The sequence below is a fragment of the Urocitellus parryii genome, chromosome 8 (genome assembly GCF_045843805.1).
Source record: "Urocitellus parryii isolate mUroPar1 chromosome 8, mUroPar1.hap1, whole genome shotgun sequence".
NCBI lineage: Eukaryota > Metazoa > Chordata > Mammalia > Rodentia > Sciuridae > Urocitellus > Urocitellus parryii.
The window spans coordinates 114,696,007-114,713,736 of NC_135538.1; the positions used below are offsets into that span (position 1 = coordinate 114,696,007).

Below are 17,730 nucleotides of genomic sequence, written 5' to 3' on the forward strand. Positions count from 1 at the left end.
AGGCACTCCCTCTCCATCCCTCCCCACACACCTCCATCCAGAGGTACCCCAGGATATGCTCTCTAGGCACATCCTTCAACCTGCCCCCCCCATGAAGCTCTTCATCTCAAGAGCTGGGTCCTTTACTGGATGCAGTCCCCTCTCTTACCTACTCTCCCTGTCCCTGAGCCCCAGTAAATATTCTTTCATAGCCACAGAGTCTCCTTTTGCCTCCCCCAGACTGGGACTGTCCCCATAGGGGCCCTCCCCCAAAAAGTGCAGACAGAAACCAGAGCCAGAAAGTGATTTTAATGTCTCAGGAGCTGGATTTGGAGTAAGTTGGGGGTGGCCAGGGCCTCTGGCCCCAAGAAATTGACCAGCCTGTATCCTCCTCTAAATCAAGTGGCACCGGCGGGGACACATCACGTCCTTGGATGAGCAACTCAAGCCCCTTTTGCAGGGGCAGATGATGTTCATGGCTCCCTTGGTCTGTGGGGAGCAGGTAGGAGAGCTGCAGTCGCTGGGATGCAGGAAGGAAGGTGCTTAAACTCTCAGGAGCAAGGGCACAAGGGCAGGAGTGAGAGGGCCCGGGGTCAATGGCTCAACAGCTCATGACTGTGCCACCCGGGACAAGGTAAGGAGCCCCTGTGGCTCAGTTCCTTCATCTGTCAAGTGGGGAAAATAAGAGCAGCCCATCTGATAGGGTCATTGTAAGAATTAAGGGACATAAAATCTGTCAGGTGACCCTAATAAAAAGACCCTCTGGCCCCTTCAGCTCTAAGGTCAGGCCACAGTAGAGGCCTGGTCAGCACTGGGAGCTTCCCAGATGGGTTCATGGAGGCCAGGCCCATCCTCCCTAGAGAGGTTTGGGCCTGGGGCCAGATGACCAGGAACAAGGCACTCTGCTGCCTATGTTTCCACTAGCAAATGACAACCATGCTTGACTACGCACTGCTCTAGCCAGGACTCTTCTCAACAACCACATGGGGAAGGGACTTTATTCACTAGCTCTTTGGCTATGGTGAGGATTGGGAAGAGGTCCCAGAATTATCAAAGAACTCAGGGATTCCGGAAAAGAAGACATTGGGCCTCGGAAAGCAGAGGTAATCTGTTTGAGGTCACAAAAACAAGACTGGAAAAATTAGGATTTAAATTTAGGTTCAACTCTAAAGCTGAAGACCAGCCCCTGTAGCAACCTGCATGTCTCTAGAAACTAGGTCACTGTGGCAGGGAGATGGGGATAGGTCAGGAGAGGACTCTTCCTGCCCACCTTGCCTCAGGGATGTTAGGGCAGAGATATTCATTCATCCAACAAATGTTTGTTGAGCATCTACTATGGAAAGGCACTAAGCTCAGAGTTATGGCTCCTAAGAAGAATGACACAATCTTTGCCCTTATGTGCTCTCACCATTGAAGCCAGGGCAAATCAGGGAGATGCCTGCTGTGCCCAGGATATGAGTCCAGGGCATGGGTGCTCGGAAAAGGGACAGCTTCTCAGAACCTTGTTTTGCAGGATGAGAGGGAGTGTGCCAAGTGGAGAAGAAAGAAGGGTGCTCCAAGAAGACGGGGTGCAAAAGCCACACAGGTTTTGAAACCTCTCCCACCCCTTTCCCTACTTGCCAAAAGGAGCTGCCTCAACCCAGAGCCTCACCTGGGGCAGGCACGCCATGGCTTTTCTGGCCTTGGGAGCACAGAAAGCTCCTCCAGCGGTTAAATCCATGAGGCAGCAGTCACTGAAGCATTCAGAGTGATGAGAACACCTGTCCCCGCTGATCTGTGGGGACAGGCAGGATGTCTGCCAGGCTGGGGACAGTCCCTTAGCCACTAGCTCTTTGGCTGTGTGGGAGGATCAGGGAGAGTCCCCACACTGTCAAAGAACCCAGGGATGCACGAGGAGAAGCGATGAGGTGGTCACCCCCAGGTCCCACGCCCCAAGGCACCAGCTCCCCTGCAGAACTCAGGGGAGGGGGAGATGGAGAGTGGGGGGTGGGAGTCTCCCTCCTCTCCTTTCCTGACCCCTCCCCCACACTTCCGTGGCTCCCAAAGGCGCTGGGTGCTGGGGAGGGACGGACACTCCCAGATCACAGGGGAGAGGAGGAGGAGGCAGGGGGGAAAGCCACTGTGCCTAGAAGGGCCACTGAGCATCGGAGAGAGGGAGAAGCCAGGTGGGGAGGGGAAGTGAGACCAGGGCTGAGACAGCCCGAGGGGGTTCGGGGACGCGGGTCATCGGGCCCACTGACCCCACTTCCCCACGTCACAGCGGCAGGTTGGGGACGCTCGCTGGGCTCACCTTTTTATGCCCGTGGAACCTGCCCCAGCAAGAAAGCAGAAGGGCCACCAGGAGTGCGACGGCGGCGGCCATGGCCCGGTGGCGGCGGAGTGGGCGGGACCCCGGGGCCCGGGGATAAAGCCACCTCGTGACCCGCGCCGGGTGCGCGCGGCAGCCGAGGGGGCGGGGCGGTCATGGTCACAGGCTGTCCCACCGGAGGCGACGCTGGCCTCCCCTCTCAGCCCTGTCCCGCTGCTAGAAGCCGGTGGAAGGCGCGGAGGGGAGAAGGGGCCAGCCCTGGACAGGCGGGACTGCAGAGGAGGGCCTCCGTCGCGCTGTACCCAAACAAGACTTTAAATGGCAAAACAAAACTTAAATTTAACTTTAAATTTAAACTTAATTTTAAAAAATATTACACAGTGACTTTGCACGACAATGATTTATTTACCACTTGTATAAAGTCTGTTTGGGGGCAGTAGACTCTTCTCCCACCCTGTAGCCAGGCCACCTGGAGGACTGACCCTAAGGTCACTAAAGGAGATGGGAGCACGCCTCATCCCAGCAACTTGGGAGGCTGAGGCAGGAGAATCACAAGTTCAAAAGCCAGTCTCAGCAACTTAGTGAGACTCTGTCTCTAAATAAAAGCAAAACCCCAAAAAGGCCGGGGATATAGTTCTGTGGTAAAGTGCCTGGGGTAAATCTCTAGTGAGAGAGAGAGAGAGAGAGAGAGAGAGAGAGAGAGAGAGAGAGAGAGAGAGAGAGAGAGAGATTGCTGTATGGAGGAAGCACCTAGACACATTACTATCTCTGCCAGGTGTGACATCTGCCTTGTCCACTCGTGGACCATTGGACAGAAGTGACCCCAGACTTCTGCCAGGGAGGCTAGGAAATTCAAGGGAATCTTGGAATATTTATTGTGCATCACTGTTTCTGCTGTGTAACTCTTATCTCTATTTCACAGATGAGAACCTGAAGACACAGGGTATTTTGCCCAAGTAACGTGATTAAACAGCAGTCAGACATAAATCCAGAGCATTCTAGCTGCTGATTCCAAGCTCCTAGCACTGTTCTGTACTGCCATGGGTGGTCAGAAGCCTAAGCATTTGTCCCAGTAAAGGGAGTGCTGTCATTACTGTAGTCCCTGCTTCCTGAGGTCATGGTCTAAACTCTCTAGGTAAGTGGCCTGCCCCCTTCTCTGGCTAGTTTCCTGTCTAAGCAGCCCAGCCTGACTCCCTGCTCCCCTGTGAACTGGAGAGGAGCCCTGGGGTTCATCGTTAATTGTTTTGCCGCCTTCCCTGGCCCAAGCCAGGGAGCTAGGGGAAATCGTTGGCTGCTTAGAAAGTGACACATGTGAGTGTGAGCCAGCAGCTGTGTGGCAGTTAGAGTTCTTGCTGTGGGAACCAGGGACCCTGGGAAGTCCAGCAAAGGCCTAGGGTAGGATGAGAAGCTCCTGAAGTCTATGCAAAGTCCTGTGTCTTTTTTTATTCTCTCTCTCTCTCTCTGTCTCTCTCTCTCTCTCTCTCTCTCTCTCTCTCTCTCTCTCTCTCTCTCTCTTTAAGCCAGAGAGCTGAACTTTTCCTCAGAAATTACTGGTTCAGAGCCTTCATCTTATGGGGAGGCACTGAGGTCCAGAGAGGAAGAGACTACCACAGGTGACTCAGCCAGTCAGTAGCGGGGCCAGGCCTAGACCCCAGACTCACAATTCAAGTCCTGTATTCATTCTCCTGAACCAATGTCCTGTCTCCAGAATCCCATCAGCACTGGTCACAGGTCCCTGGGAGGAGGTCTGTACAGGGTCTGTGGTGGGGGGGGGGGGGGAGCTAGATCACCAGGGTCTCCGGGGCCAGGGGATCCCAGACCACCTAACCATTGAGTGTGACCACAGCTCTGCTCTTTGTCCAAGGCCCAAAGTTGGCCCCCTTGGACTTCCAAAAGGAAGATGGGGGTCAGTTCCAAGTAGGGGAGCACCGAGCTGATGATCTTTGTGTTAGGTAGGTAGCTGGGGGTGAGCAGGAATGGCAGAAGAGGAAAACAAGGGAGGTGGCAGCTGTGAAAGGGCCTTTGACCAGCAACTGTCCCAGAGGACTCACAGCCATCACCATAGGAGCATGAATCCCACCTCCCGTGTGTGGGTGGTGCTATGCTCATCTTAGGAAGGTAGACACACTACTCAGAGCCATCAAATGACACTGCCAGTCACAGGAGGCCCAGCATGCTCTCCCATAGATTTATGAGCACATATTATGTTCACACACTCCCACAAGCTTCTCTGAGGGTCAGTTTACTGTTATATGACCTTCCAAGAGTGGCATTAGGCAAGGGAGGACAAAGTGACCCAAGCATGCAGGCACATGTCCTGAGTTTTCAGGCCGTGCAGGAATCTGACTTCCCCAAACAGGCAGAGGCCGTGCAAGCGCCAGGCCTGAAGAGGTGTGGCCACCTGCCACTGGAAGCTCCTACCCCTGCCTAACAAGGTAGAGCCTAAGCATTTTGTCCCCCTGGCTGATTTTCTTGCCCCTCTCCCTGAGGTGTATCTCTCTTTCTCTTGCTATAATTACCATCCCTGTCTTGCTCTACCTCTGTTCCTGCACAGGGGAAATTGCTCAGATCTTAGTCATGACATCCAAGGGCTGAGGACCACTCCACAGTTAACTCAGCCTCCATCAACACTCGGCCCCTTCTCCTTCCCTCCCCTCACTTCCCTCCTCCCCTGTCCTCAAGCATCTCTCTTCTGCTTTCCTACATCTTTCTGGGGGCATAAGCAGTGCCTTCCATGACAATGTTATCAGTGGTGTTTAGTCGGTGGTATTTAGTTTGCTGCTGTGACTAAAAGACTGGACAAGAACTTTTTTAGAGGAGGAAGAGTTTATTTGGGGGCTTACAGTTTCAAAGGTCTCAATCCATAGACAGCAGGCTCCAGGGCTCAAGGGGGCGCTGAACATCGTGGCGGAAGAGTGTAGGGGAGGGAAGCAGCTCACATGATGATCAGAAAGCAGAGAGAAAGACTCCACTCTCCAGATACAAGATATATATTCCAAATGTGTGTCCTCAAGGACCCTCCTCCTCCAGCCACATCCTACCCGCCTTCAGTTCCCACCCAGCTAATCCCATTGGGCCGTTAATGCACTGATGGGATTAAGGCTGTCATGACCCGATCATTTCTCCTCTAACCTTTCTTACATTGTCTCACACATGAGCCTTTGGGGGACACCTCACATGCAAAGCATAACAAATGGTCTATGGCAAGATGAAAAATGTAGGGTTAATATACTTTATTTTGCTAGAAATAAATGTATTTAACTGAAATCACCTGTCCTACTTTTCAGTGTTATTTATAATGAGTTCTTGTGAAATAATGGCAATAATAGAGCAGTTTTGTTTCATTGTAAGTATTTTTTATGTGAATTCGGTCAGTTCAAAATGTTTGGGAGGTTTTCTCAGTCTACAAAACCCAAAATAAACTTCTGGGGAAAACTGACCTAGTGGAAAGGAAGGGAAGTGCTTGGAGGTGAAGGGTGGAGGCACCAATCCTCTGGGTAGTGTGCTCACCACAGTCTCGGGTCCCAGCAGGAGTGGTGGCACCCTCTTGCCATTCCTTGAAGGGACCTGGAATCTGGGTAAGTAGAGACCAAGGCTTCCAGGCAGGGCACAAAGCAGGATGAGCAAAGGCTTGGGGTAGAAATGGGCAGAGCATGTGGACAGAAGAACAAGGTGAGGTGTCTGCTCACAGGGATGAATGGGGACCCAGGGCAGTTATTGCTCTGGGGAACTTGGCGGGGGCCATGAGAGGATCCCCAGTTGAGTTGACTCCTCAGGGAAGGCCGGCAGTGGCAGTGCTGAGTCAGGGGTCCAGGGTGAGGATGGGGTTGCCTTGCTCTGTCTTGAGGACAAGAGTGTCCTGAGTAGGGAGAGCATGCCAACTTTCAGTCACCCTCACCCACCCACCCACAGACACCTGATCTGGGGACAAGGCTCAGGACACACAGCTGTCACCTCACCTCCTCCCAGAATGTGATGGCTCTGGAGAGAGGCTCTCAGCTCAGTTCAGGAGGAAGCCTGCCTGGAGGGAGAGGAGGGTGCTGGTCACACCTCTTCTCAGACCAGGCTGGCCTTTAGACCCTGGGGCATCAATCTGGAGGGTGGAGTCACGGATTTTCTTGTACCAGTGACCTGAGTCTCAGCTTCTCTCAGTCAATGAGTCTGAGCCACATTGGCGCCCAGTCACTTTGGCAATGAAGGCCTCTTGCTCACCTCAAGGAGCTGTGAGATAATCTCCACTTCTGTAGCTGAAAGTGAAAGAAACCAACCCAAACTGATTTATTTAAAAAAAAAATTAAAACCCAAGGGACTAGGGGTGTCAGTGGTAGAGTGCTTACCTAGCAAGCCCTAGGCTTACCTAGTGAAGCCCTAGGTTCAATCCCCAGCATCACAATAAATAAATGAATCCCTAAAAGGAACAATACTGTGTCAGTAGCTATGTGAGGCCAGGGACACACTGTCATTGGGGGATCCTTCTCCTCAACTTTGGCCTTCCTGGAGGCCTCCTTTCCTCTCTGGCAGGGAGACTGGTTTTCTGTGAATGGGACAGGGGTAGGGCTAAAGTTGCATAGAAACACCCTCATGTTGAGGGCCACAACCAAGTCAAGATGGTGCCTGGCAGTTTGCCAGGAGGAGTGGTTTGTGAAGTAACGCCAGCGAGCCATTAAGATGATGAGGATTCCTTAATGACTGACTGCTATATCTAGATGATGTTAATTAAGTTAAGCTGTGTGTAATTAGTTGGGTATATATACCTCTGCTGTCCCGTAATAAAGCGGCTCCCGCTGTTTCAACCTTCACAAGTTGCTTGTCACCTCCCGGTTATTTGCCCAGCCAGACTGCGGCACCCCCACCCTTCAGCACAAAAGAAAACCCTACAAGAACATGGGATCCTGGGACTTTTATTGGCAGAATTTTATGGAGCTTGCACAGGGTGGGTTTCCAAAGGTAGGAGAGATAGGGATCATTGGCTCCTGAGGACTGAGAAGTGGCAGAATTACAGGTGTCCATAACATCCCAAGTCACCATACCCTGTCACCATACTGTTTAAATAGTACCTGGTTTCAGGAACAGTTCCTATTATGGTTTAGGAATGAAGTGTCCCCCAAAAGCTCATGTGTAAGATAATGCAAGGAAGGTTAGAGGTGAAATAATTGGGTTATGAAAGCTTTAACATAATCAATGCATTCATTCATCCATTTGAAGGATTAACTGGGTGGTGACTATAGGCAGGGAAGATGTGACTGGTAGAGCTGGGTCATTGGGGGCATGCCCTCAGGGTTTATATTTTGTCCCTGATGAGTGGAGTCTCTATTTCCTGACTGCCATGTTCTGAGTTGCTTTCCTCTGTCACACCCTCTGCCCTGATGTCCTGCCTCACCTTGGGTTCAAAGCAATGGAGCCAGCTGTCCATGAATTGAGATCTCTGAAACCGTGAGTCTCAAATAAACTTTCCCTCCTCTAAAATTGTTCTTGTCAGATCTCTTGGTCACAGCAGGAAAAAAAAAAAAAACTAGAACAGTTTCCTAGGGCAAAAGCATGTCATGGATGTGATCCCTTAGCCAGGGGTGCTAGGACGACACTAAAGGAAGGGTCCTTGGAAACTTGCTACATTCCGCAGGCCAATGGACTTCAGTCACTTTTTAAAAAATATATTTATTTTTTATTTCAAAGCTATGCATGCTTTTATAAAAAGGTAATTTTAGTTTATATGCTTTTTATAGGAAAAATTTGGAAAATATAGAAATATATAATAGAAAATATAAAACTCATGAAAGAGATAGAGATGCTATAAAACTCTATTTTGGATACCAGAAGTAAAATATTAACTCCTTACAGTAAAAAGTCTATCTGTCCACATGACCCCCTCCCACACCACTCTATGGGCTCCTCCTCCTTCCCCTTCAGCTACCACAGATGGATTTCATAGGCAGATTAAGATAATATCAGAGTAATTAAGAACAGAACCATTAAGCAAAAAAAGCACATTGATAAGCTTAGAAATGTTACTCTAGTTACAACATTTTTAATGTGCAATTTAAGGAGAGGCAATTAATAAGATTAAACAATTCTAAAGACATGTCCCACATTTATATAAATATGTAACTCTTTCTTTCTTTCTTTCTTTTTTTTTTTTTTACTTTTTGGGAAGACTGATTAAGAAACTTTTTTACAGAAAACGAATGCATCCAACGTCCCCAAGTACATTTGTGACAAAAACAGACTCAAGGGAGACACAGACAATAGTTGCTACATTACAGCCTTGTTCTTTCCAAAAGATAAAACATTACTCAAGAACAGGGTAAGGGGGTTGGAAGAGAGTGTTTAAGAGAAAAAAGTACTGTCCTTTTGACTTAATAACAGGTTGGCATTGCAAGAGGATTGGTCCAGAAATCAAGCTAAGCATAACCTTTTGTGGTAACATCATGCCACTTAAAGCATCTCAGAGAAGCTAGAGAACAACATTCTACTGGGGCATCTAGTGGCAGTGTGTAAACCTTAAGAGTAGTGGTCTTGTAACAAGCAACTGGAGTCTCTCTATAACCAAAAGTCTGCTTAATCAAACATCATTTAGCTAAATACCTACCCCCCACTTCTATCTGGCTACTGAGGGAGCATAAAATCCACCCCCACCCATAGTTAGAAAACTACTGGTTGAGCATCTCTTCCATATCTGATGAGGTTGGCCTGTACATTGTGCATTGTGCAGTAGTAGCAGTTTCAGTTTAGAATGCCAAGTGACAAGGGCATGGCTAAAGCAGGATGAACAATCCTGGAACAAGTGCCTCTGGGCAAACCTAATGACCAAGGGTTTTTAAATTAGTGGAAGAATTTAAAAAAAAATATTTAGGACCAACAGTTCTGATGGAGAGGGAATGGTTATGAATGAAGATCAGGCTGTGACCATGACTTGCACTCATCTAGGACCTGACACAGTAAAGACAGCTCCTTAGACAAGCAAGGTTCCGAAGAGTGAACTTTTAAGAAAAAGCTGCTTTCTTATAAAATATCATACACACAAAAAAAAAAAAGAAAAAAGAAAAAAATTTCTATATCCAAGTGTTAATGCTAGGCGATGCTGACACTCACCCACAACAGTATTATCATTTGTTACTTCAGTGAAGTACAGATAAGCCATCCACTGATATTTAGTATCACCATTTGCTACTGTAGCAACCACCCCCCATCCTAACCTGGGCAAAATGTTAACACCATTTACTAATACAACCACTGAAACACAAACCAAGCTTCTTTAGTTTAAGAACATTGAACAATAATCTCCATTTCTGGTGAATAAGCTCAAATCACAGGTAGGCCACTCTCTATCTTATGATACATTTACTGCTTAGAAATGTTGATCCTATCGGCCTGCTGAAGTGACCCAAGATGGAACTTACATAACTTTCTTGGAATGTCTGATTTTTTGAATGAGGAAAACAGGGCCAAAATATGGATAATGTCCCCTACCCCACCCCATCCCCCCTTACTGGGGTCTAGGAAACAAGCAGCAATTTAAGGCCTCCTCAAATGTTGAGCACAAGAAATAACTATGCATCCCATTACATATGCAGGAGTCAGAGAGGAGTGAGAATAAATAAGGTCTGAAGTTTTACACCCTATACACTCTGGAAGACATTCTTACTGTTTAGCAATGCATTTGACACCAAAAGGAGATGTAGAGCCGAAGGTAAAAAGTAAAATCTGGAGTTAGCTGGCCCCCATCCCGCCTGCCTGCCTTCCTGAACACTACTGAAGGCTGCTGGCCCTTGCCTATGTCACTACATTCACTGGTCTACACTTCACCTTAATGCCATTCAGATACAATAAATCATGCAGTAACTTCAAGTAGCCCCCTCCTTCATCTCAGTCCTAAGCTGACCATGTGAGTAAAATAGAAGTTGCCAGATTTATAGGGAGGAACAGTTTTAAAAATGTAATACTGTTTGTTTAACTTCAAAAACATTTCAGCATTCTAAACATACAAAAAACATAACGTTGCAAATTGCATTTAAGTACAGAAAGTTCTTGAACTTTCATTGATGCAGTAGCTCTTTGCTTTGCTGACAATGAAGAGTTCTACAGTTTGTTTGAAAACAAAGTTTAAAATCTACCGTACTTAACTAAAAAAAAAATTCAAACACTTTTCATGCCAGCTGACCCCCCTTTTTCCACAACTAAGAAAGGCAGCAGAATGCTATATCACTATATACAAAAACAAGACAACCTGAAGCTAAATGGATGCCCACCGCAGTGTCAACAGGTCCAGCCTCACAGTGCACGCCCTGAGCTATGGCCCCTCCAAAAGGCATCTTCCTCCCACAGCCTCAACGCCAAGCAAGGAGCATCAAGAGTTTGTCTCGGTTGTTTTGTTCTTTTTACAGACTATAGATATGTACAGTTGATAACTGAGGATTTCTAGCCAATAACCATATAGTTAACACCACCTTACAAATTAAAAAAAAAAAAATGCCAGAGACATCTTCAAATGCCTTGTCACACCAACAGCAAAGTGCACAGAGTGAGGAGAACACGAGAGTGCCTTTTCATTTTAAAAATGTTTGGAAATATGTACAACTTTGATACAGTTTTAGGGTGCTCTGGACACCCAGGGCCACTTCATGTAAACCACTGACAATTTCTAGAGCATTTTGAGAGACTACAATATGATCGTGATCAAATTCTGAAATTAAACCTAATGAGAGTAACAGACACATCTCAAATAAGATGTGTCAATCATGGCGCTCCCCTGCTCTAAGGTATTCACAAGAAGACGGATAAACAGTTTTTTATTCATCCTCCTTCTCCTCCTCCTCCTCTTCTTCTTCCTCCTCTTCTTCGTCTTCCTCTTCCACTTTTTTCGGGGCAACTTTAGCAGGACCCTTTGTGCCATCAAACTTTCCTTCCTTTAGACTTATAGTCAGCAACATCCTTCTTGTATTTCTCCTTCAGCTTTGCAGCCTTCGTGATGTATGGCTGCTTTTCACTGTCACTTAAGTTATTCCACATCTCACCCAGCTTTTTTGCCACATCTCAGGATTTGTGGACTTGATCTTGGGGCAGAATTCTGAACAGAACAAGAAGAATCCAGACGGTGGTCTTTTGGGGGCATTAGGGTCCTTTTTCTTCTTGCCTCCCTTAGCTGGTCCATAGTCCTTCATTTCCCGATCATAGCGTACTTTATTTTTTTTAAAAAGAGAGAGTGAGAGAGGGGAGAGAGAAATTTTTTAATATTTATTTCTTAGTTCTCGGTGGACACAACATCTTTGTTGGTATGTGGTGCTGGGGATCGAACTGGGGATCGAACCCGGGCCGCACGCATGCCAGGCGAGCGCGCTACCGCTTGAGCCACATCCCCAGCCCCACATAGCGTGCTTTATCTGCCTTTGCCATTTCATCAAATTTAGATTTCTCTTTCCCAGACATTGTCTTCCACCTCTCAGAGCACTTCTTGGAAAATTCTGCAAAATTGACAGGGACTTCTGGATTTTTCTTCTTATGTTCTTCTCTGCAAGTCTGCACAAAGAAGGCATAAGCAGACATCTTGCCCTTTGGTTTCTTGGGATCACCTTTAGCCATCCTGACTTCCATTTTGTCAAAAGCCTCCTGATGAAAGAAAGTGCCCCTCAAATCCGATGCTGCCACCCTCCGGGGGCGCATGGAATACGGGGCCGCGGCGGCAGGCGTCCGCGGGGGCGGGCCGGCCGGCAGCAGCCATGGTAGTGGCTGTGGCGCCCCCTGCGCCTCCTTAGCCCAGCTCACTAAAAAAAATGTAGCTCTTTCTTATTGCATTAGAACAGCTCTGTTTATTGTAAGGCTATTAACTCAGTCACTTTTCTACAACAACCAACAGCAAAAGATACATTGTATCAGTACTTATTGTTGACCCTGATTCAGTCCTTTGGTGTCTGTGGCTCACTAGTTGAATATTTTGATTATCGCCACTGTTAACTCGTGCATGCATGTGTGTGCATGGATACACATAGAATGTGCACATAGATGTGTGGAACTTAAGTTTCACTGAGCAATATTTAGATTTACCATGTGTGATCTGCCTGGGATTTCCTCTTCTGTCCTCTTTCATCTTTTTCAAAAGCTGGTTAGGATCCCCCAAATTGATGTTGCTGCCCCCTTACGGTCCATCAGTACTGTACTATTGAGTCCTGCTATTCATTCATCAGTCTTTAACTTAACAAATTTAGCGCCCCAGCCCTTTGTCAGGCATGTTATCCGAGTTCATTTTCAGGTACAGACCTATTTTAAGCAGAAAGGAATGCAATGCCCATAACAGGGGCTTATGACGTCACTGGCAAGGCTGGAGGGGTGGAATCCAGACTCCTCCAGGAATGACTTCCGAAACTAGCTGCCAGGGGAGCCACCAACAGGAAGGCGTGAAGTCAGAAGCTGTCACTGTACCCATTGGTTCCAGGAACATAAACCTGGGCTGTGATCTTGGGATCTGGAAGCTGCCACCAAAATGATTGCTTGTGTCTGCTCTCTCTGGTATCCCTGGCCAATAAAAAAGTTAATCTCCCACAAATATCTCTGCCCACCCATAAGTCCATTCAGATTAGGTCTTAGGCAGTGAAGATGATCAGCAAATCCAAGCCACATTTGGAAGCCCAGGTGTGATCTGTGTCATGGGAGAACTAGGCCATGTACTGCATTGTCAGTACCTACCAAGTCTTCCTGGTCCAGCTTGTGGCCTTTCTCCTTCTGACTCAATAGTCCTCTTTATCTTCTAACCAACAACCATGAATTCAGTGAACACCTTTTTCATCCTCTTTACATGTGTGTTTGGCAGCACCCTCAAAATGCAGAGAAATGGGGTGCATGCCTATAATACCAGAGACTTAGAAGGCTGAGGCAGGAAGATTGCAAGAACTAAGACCCTGAAACCATGAGTTGCTGAGAGCCTCACTGAGTTGCTGAGGCTGGCTTTGAACTTTTGATCCTCCTACCTTCGACTCCCAAGCCACTAGATTACAGGTGTACACCACCACCCCTATTGCCTGCCCCAGCCTTCTATGTCCAATCTTTGCTCCAGCTAAACTGGAATGAACTAGTCATTGCTCTGCTACTTGTACCATATGTAGTCTTGCCTCCAAACTTCCAATACAGCCTTTCCCCTGCCTCAAGTGACCTCCCCTCTCCTTTCCACTGGACAGTGTCTTCTGGTTTCATCAGTTGAACCCGTCCTCCTGTGCCTAGATCTTTCTTCCATTACACCAGCCTTTGGTGCTTCTTGCAGTTCTTTTCATCTCAATTCATAATTCATTTGACATCTGACAAATTAAAGCTTGGATCTTATAAATCATGCTTTTTTTTTTTTTTTTTTTTGCAGCATGGCATATGTGACTGCTTATTGAAGTCTCAAAGGAAGGGTCTGCAGTCACAACAAGATAGCAAAACAGACTTTTCCTCCTCTACAGTTGTTCTGGTTGGGTCCTTTAGTCACAGCAGTGAAAAAGCTGACTAAATCAAGCACTTACCAGGAATGGAGTGTGCAGGTTTGGAAATTTCTTGGGGTGAGTCAGTGAGTGAATGCACAGGCCTAGGGCATGACTGCCCACTACCAGAGACTTTATAAATATGGTACACATGGGGCTAGGGGTGTGGCTCAGTGGTAGAGTACTTGGCCCAGCTAGAATGTGTGAGGCACTGGGTTCAAATCTCAGCACTGCATATAAACAAACAAACACGCAAATAAATTACAGATCCATCAACAACTAAAAAATATACTTCAAAAAGATTTGGTACCCATAGGCTACACTATATTTATAAAGTATCTTTTTCTTTTTTCAATAATTAATTCACCTTAGCTGACTAAAATTTTTTGCTTTACAAATGTTTACATTTTTAATTTTTTTTTACTTTTATAATAATAACTTTTAGCATAAAACAAAGACATTGTATAGCTATAAAAATATTTTACTTTTTATATCCTTATTCTTTCAACTTTTCTATATTTTATAACTAAATTGTTTTTCTTTTTTAACATTTTTTGTTAAAAACAGACTCGAACCCAGTCGGTGGCTTAGGCCCACACAGGGTCAGGATCACCAGGATCACTGTTCCGTCCCCACATCTTGTCCCACTGGAAGGTCTTCAGGGCAATGATGGGCACGGAGCTGTCATAACTCTGATAACAAGGCCTCCGGAATCCCTCCTGAAGGACCTGCCAAGGCTGTTCTATAGTTAACTTTGGAAGGAGTACACTTTAAAATAACGATAAAAACCATAGTATAAGCTGGGGGGGGGGTGTGCACCTGTAATCTCAATGACGTGGGGAGGCTGAAGCAGGAGGATGGAAAGTTCAAAGCCAGCCTCAGCAACTTAGTGAGGCCCTAAGCAACTTAGCGAGACCCTATCTCTAAAATATAAAAAATATCTGGGGGTGTGGCTCAGTGGTAAAGTGCCCCTGGGTTTAATCTCTAGTACAGAAAAAAAGTATAGTTAATACATAACAATAAGTAGTTGTTTATTATCATTATCAAGCAATACACACCATATGTGGTATGTGCCTCATGTCCACAGCCCGGGCTGCAGCACTACCATATACACTTGTGTAACCTGTTTTGCTATCTTGTTGTGACTGCAGGCCCTTCCTTTGAGACTTCAATAAGAAGTCACATATGCCCTGTCACAAAAAAAAAAGAAAAAAGAAAAAAGAAAAGAAAGAAAGAAAAAATCATGGTTTATAAGGTCCAAGTTTTAATTTGGCAAATGTCAAATGAGATGAAAAGAACTGTAGGAAGCACCAAAGGCTGGTGTAATGGAAGAAAGATCTAGGTGCAGGAGGACGGGTTCAACTGATGAAACCAGAAGACACTGTACAGTGGAAAGGAGAGGGGAGGTCACTTGAGGCAGGGGAAGGTTGCATTGGAAGTTTGGAGGCAAGACTACATTTGGTACAAGTAGCAGAGCAATGACTAGTTCATTCCAGTTTAGCTGGAGCAGAGATTGGACATAGAAGTCTGGAGCAGGCAAGAGGATCAGATTGGCTGGGCACAGTGGCACACACCTGTAATCCCAGCCATTCAGGAGGCTGAGGCAGGAGGATTGTAAATTCAAGGCCAACCTGGGCAACTTAAGGATGCTTTGTCTCAAAATAAATATTAAAAAAAAAAAATTTAAAGGACAGGGGCTGTAGCTCAGTGGTAAAGCACCCCTGGGCTCAATCCCCAGTATAGGGTGGGAAAAAAGGACTATATCATGAAAGGCCTTAACTGCAAAGCTAATTCATTTGACTCTATCATATAAGAAAGGGGTCCAACCCAGGGCCTCATGCATGCTAGCCAAACACCACTGAGTTGTACCTGCAGCCCAAGAGAGTACATGTCCGTCAGATCAAGTGACATTACCTTAAGGTTAAGGAAAGATTCACTGCCTATTAACAGCCCCTGAAGGTTTTGGAGGATGGATGAGACATGGGATTCTAGGGTCAGCCTGGAGGATGAGGGCTGGAGAGAATGGAGACCAAAAGGAGGAGAGTCCATTGTGGGGGACAGGGCAGTGGCGTGGATGTGAGCAAACTGGGTGGCTGAGGTGGGGAGGAGAATTTGCAGATGATGCCCAATTGCTCACCTGTGACACAGGCACTTAGGGAGCTGGCTGAGGGGTGGCTAGGATGAAGCTGGTTTTTGACAAGTTCCAAGGGGGTGACCACAGTGTGTCCTAGTAGCAGGAAGTTGCAGCCTCAGGCCTGAACTCATGGGGACGCTGATTCTGATCTTTCCACTCAGGACAAGTCAAACTTTGGGAGATGGTGACCAGGCTGGCTCTTCTGCAGGAACTGGCTCTCCGACCAGCCGTTCTCATCAACCACCACCATCTCCCTCACCTCAGCCCGCCCACCCAGGGGATGTGGGCCTGGGTCAGGGGTTAAGTGGGGACAAATTTCCTTATACAGTTCAATCTTAAAGTGACCCCTAAAAATCAGAGATATCAAGGTCCCCCCTTCTCCTGGTTTAGAATCCATGATCCATACTCATGGGGCTCAGGTCAAAGAATATGGAAGGCAAGAAGCCCATAGAAGGTTCTAGTCCTTATTTCTGCCCCAGACCTGAACGTGACCTAGAGCAAGTCACTCTCTCTCTCTCTCTTTGCATTTGTTTTCCTCTCAGTAAAATGCCATGGTGGGTCCTGGACGAGGTTGTAGTTTTTAAATCCTGCTTCTGCAGAACATCGGGGGATTCCATGTTCTGCTTCCTAAACTGAGTAATAGCAGACAGCGAATAGCTTCAATTCTAGGTTTTTCTCCTGTAACAGTTTCTTAAACAGTAGCAACCCAGCAAGGACTCACAGATAACCCTGTGAGTGAACACGTGGGAAACGCAACCAAACGGGGCCACCTGAAGACGGGGGACGACACTTGGTTGGACAATCTTGTTTCTGGAGGCGTCATGCTGACGGTTTTTATACTATTCACACTGTTGCTCTGGTTCACAAGGCAAAGTTCCAGGGGCATTTCGGGATGTTCCTAAAGAGCTCTAAGAGGCCTATCCCCTTGCCCACCAGTGCCTGTAACCTGGAGAGAGGAGAGAAACTCAGCCTACCCAGCATGCTTCAGGGCTAATCTTTCATTTTCTCAGTGATGATGTCATAGCTCCTCAGAGTCAGTCTTTGGGACTTGTGTGCAGAATACTGTGCCTTGGGCTGGGGATGTGGCTCAAGTGGTAGAGCACTCGCCTGGCATGCATACGGCCCGGGTTCGATCCTCAGCACCACATACCAACAAAGATGTTGTGCCCACCAAAAACTAAAAAATAAATATTAAAAAAAAAGAATACTGTGCCTTACAGTAACTCACATAATCTCCTCCCAACAGCCTCATGAGATAGGCACTGTTTTCCTGTTCATTTTACAGATGAGGGAATGAGGTTCAAATAGGGTTAACAGGTCACACAGTAAGGGACAGAGTCAAATTGAAACCTAGCAGTCTGATTCCAGAACTCACATTTACCCAGTATGCCTGAGGTTCACTGTTATTAGTGTTGTCACCAAATATTTTCAGTTCTTTCTTGGGCATGTGGTAAGACTGATCTTCCCTGCCCATTTTGGCCAATCAGATGAGCAGAAGTGCTAAGCATCATTTCTAGTGGAATTTCTGAGTCAGATACTACCACTACATTCCTTTTTCCTTCTTTAACATTTGTAGAAGTACACAAAGGAGTCTCCCTCAGCTGTATTCCTAAGTAATGGTGATGTGGAGCAGATCCCTGCCTTCTGTCCCCAGCTGGCCTGTGATGAATAAAAAACATTTGGAGGTTGTTATTGTGGCGTAGCCTCATCCATCTTGACCAATTTAGAGCTCTGTAGATTGTCTCCTGTTGATTATCTTTGGTCTTAGCCCTGCAGCCTGCTGTATTAGTCAGATTTTTACTATCAAAATAAAATACCTGAAGGTAGTCATTATGAAGAAAAGAGATTTATTAGCTCACAGT

At 46.7% G+C, this 17,730-nt stretch overlaps 1 protein-coding gene and 1 pseudogene across 2 annotated transcripts; both read right to left on the reverse strand.

Annotated features, from left to right (window-relative positions):
• Window positions 1-273: 273 nt before the first annotated feature.
• Window positions 274-2,390, reverse strand: Clpsl2 (colipase like 2). 2 transcript variants are annotated; one of them, XM_026383636.2, is made up of 3 exons: window positions 2,270-2,390; window positions 1,631-1,753; window positions 274-499 (listed from the first exon to the last, which is right to left on the reverse strand). In XM_026383636.2, the coding sequence occupies exons 1-3, from the start codon at window positions 2,339-2,341 to the stop codon at window positions 296-298; spliced, it is 399 nt and encodes a 132-aa protein (XP_026239421.2). In that variant the 5' UTR covers window positions 2,342-2,390; the 3' UTR covers window positions 274-295. The 2 variants fall into 2 exon arrangements, with proteins under 2 accessions (XP_026239421.2, XP_026239422.1); XM_026383637.2 differs by having other exon boundaries at window positions 274-468; window positions 2,270-2,386.
• Window positions 2,391-11,073: 8,683 nt separating this feature from the next.
• LOC144256684 (high mobility group protein B3-like) lies at window positions 11,074-11,863 on the reverse strand (annotated as a pseudogene).
• Window positions 11,864-17,730: the final 5,867 nt, after the last annotated feature.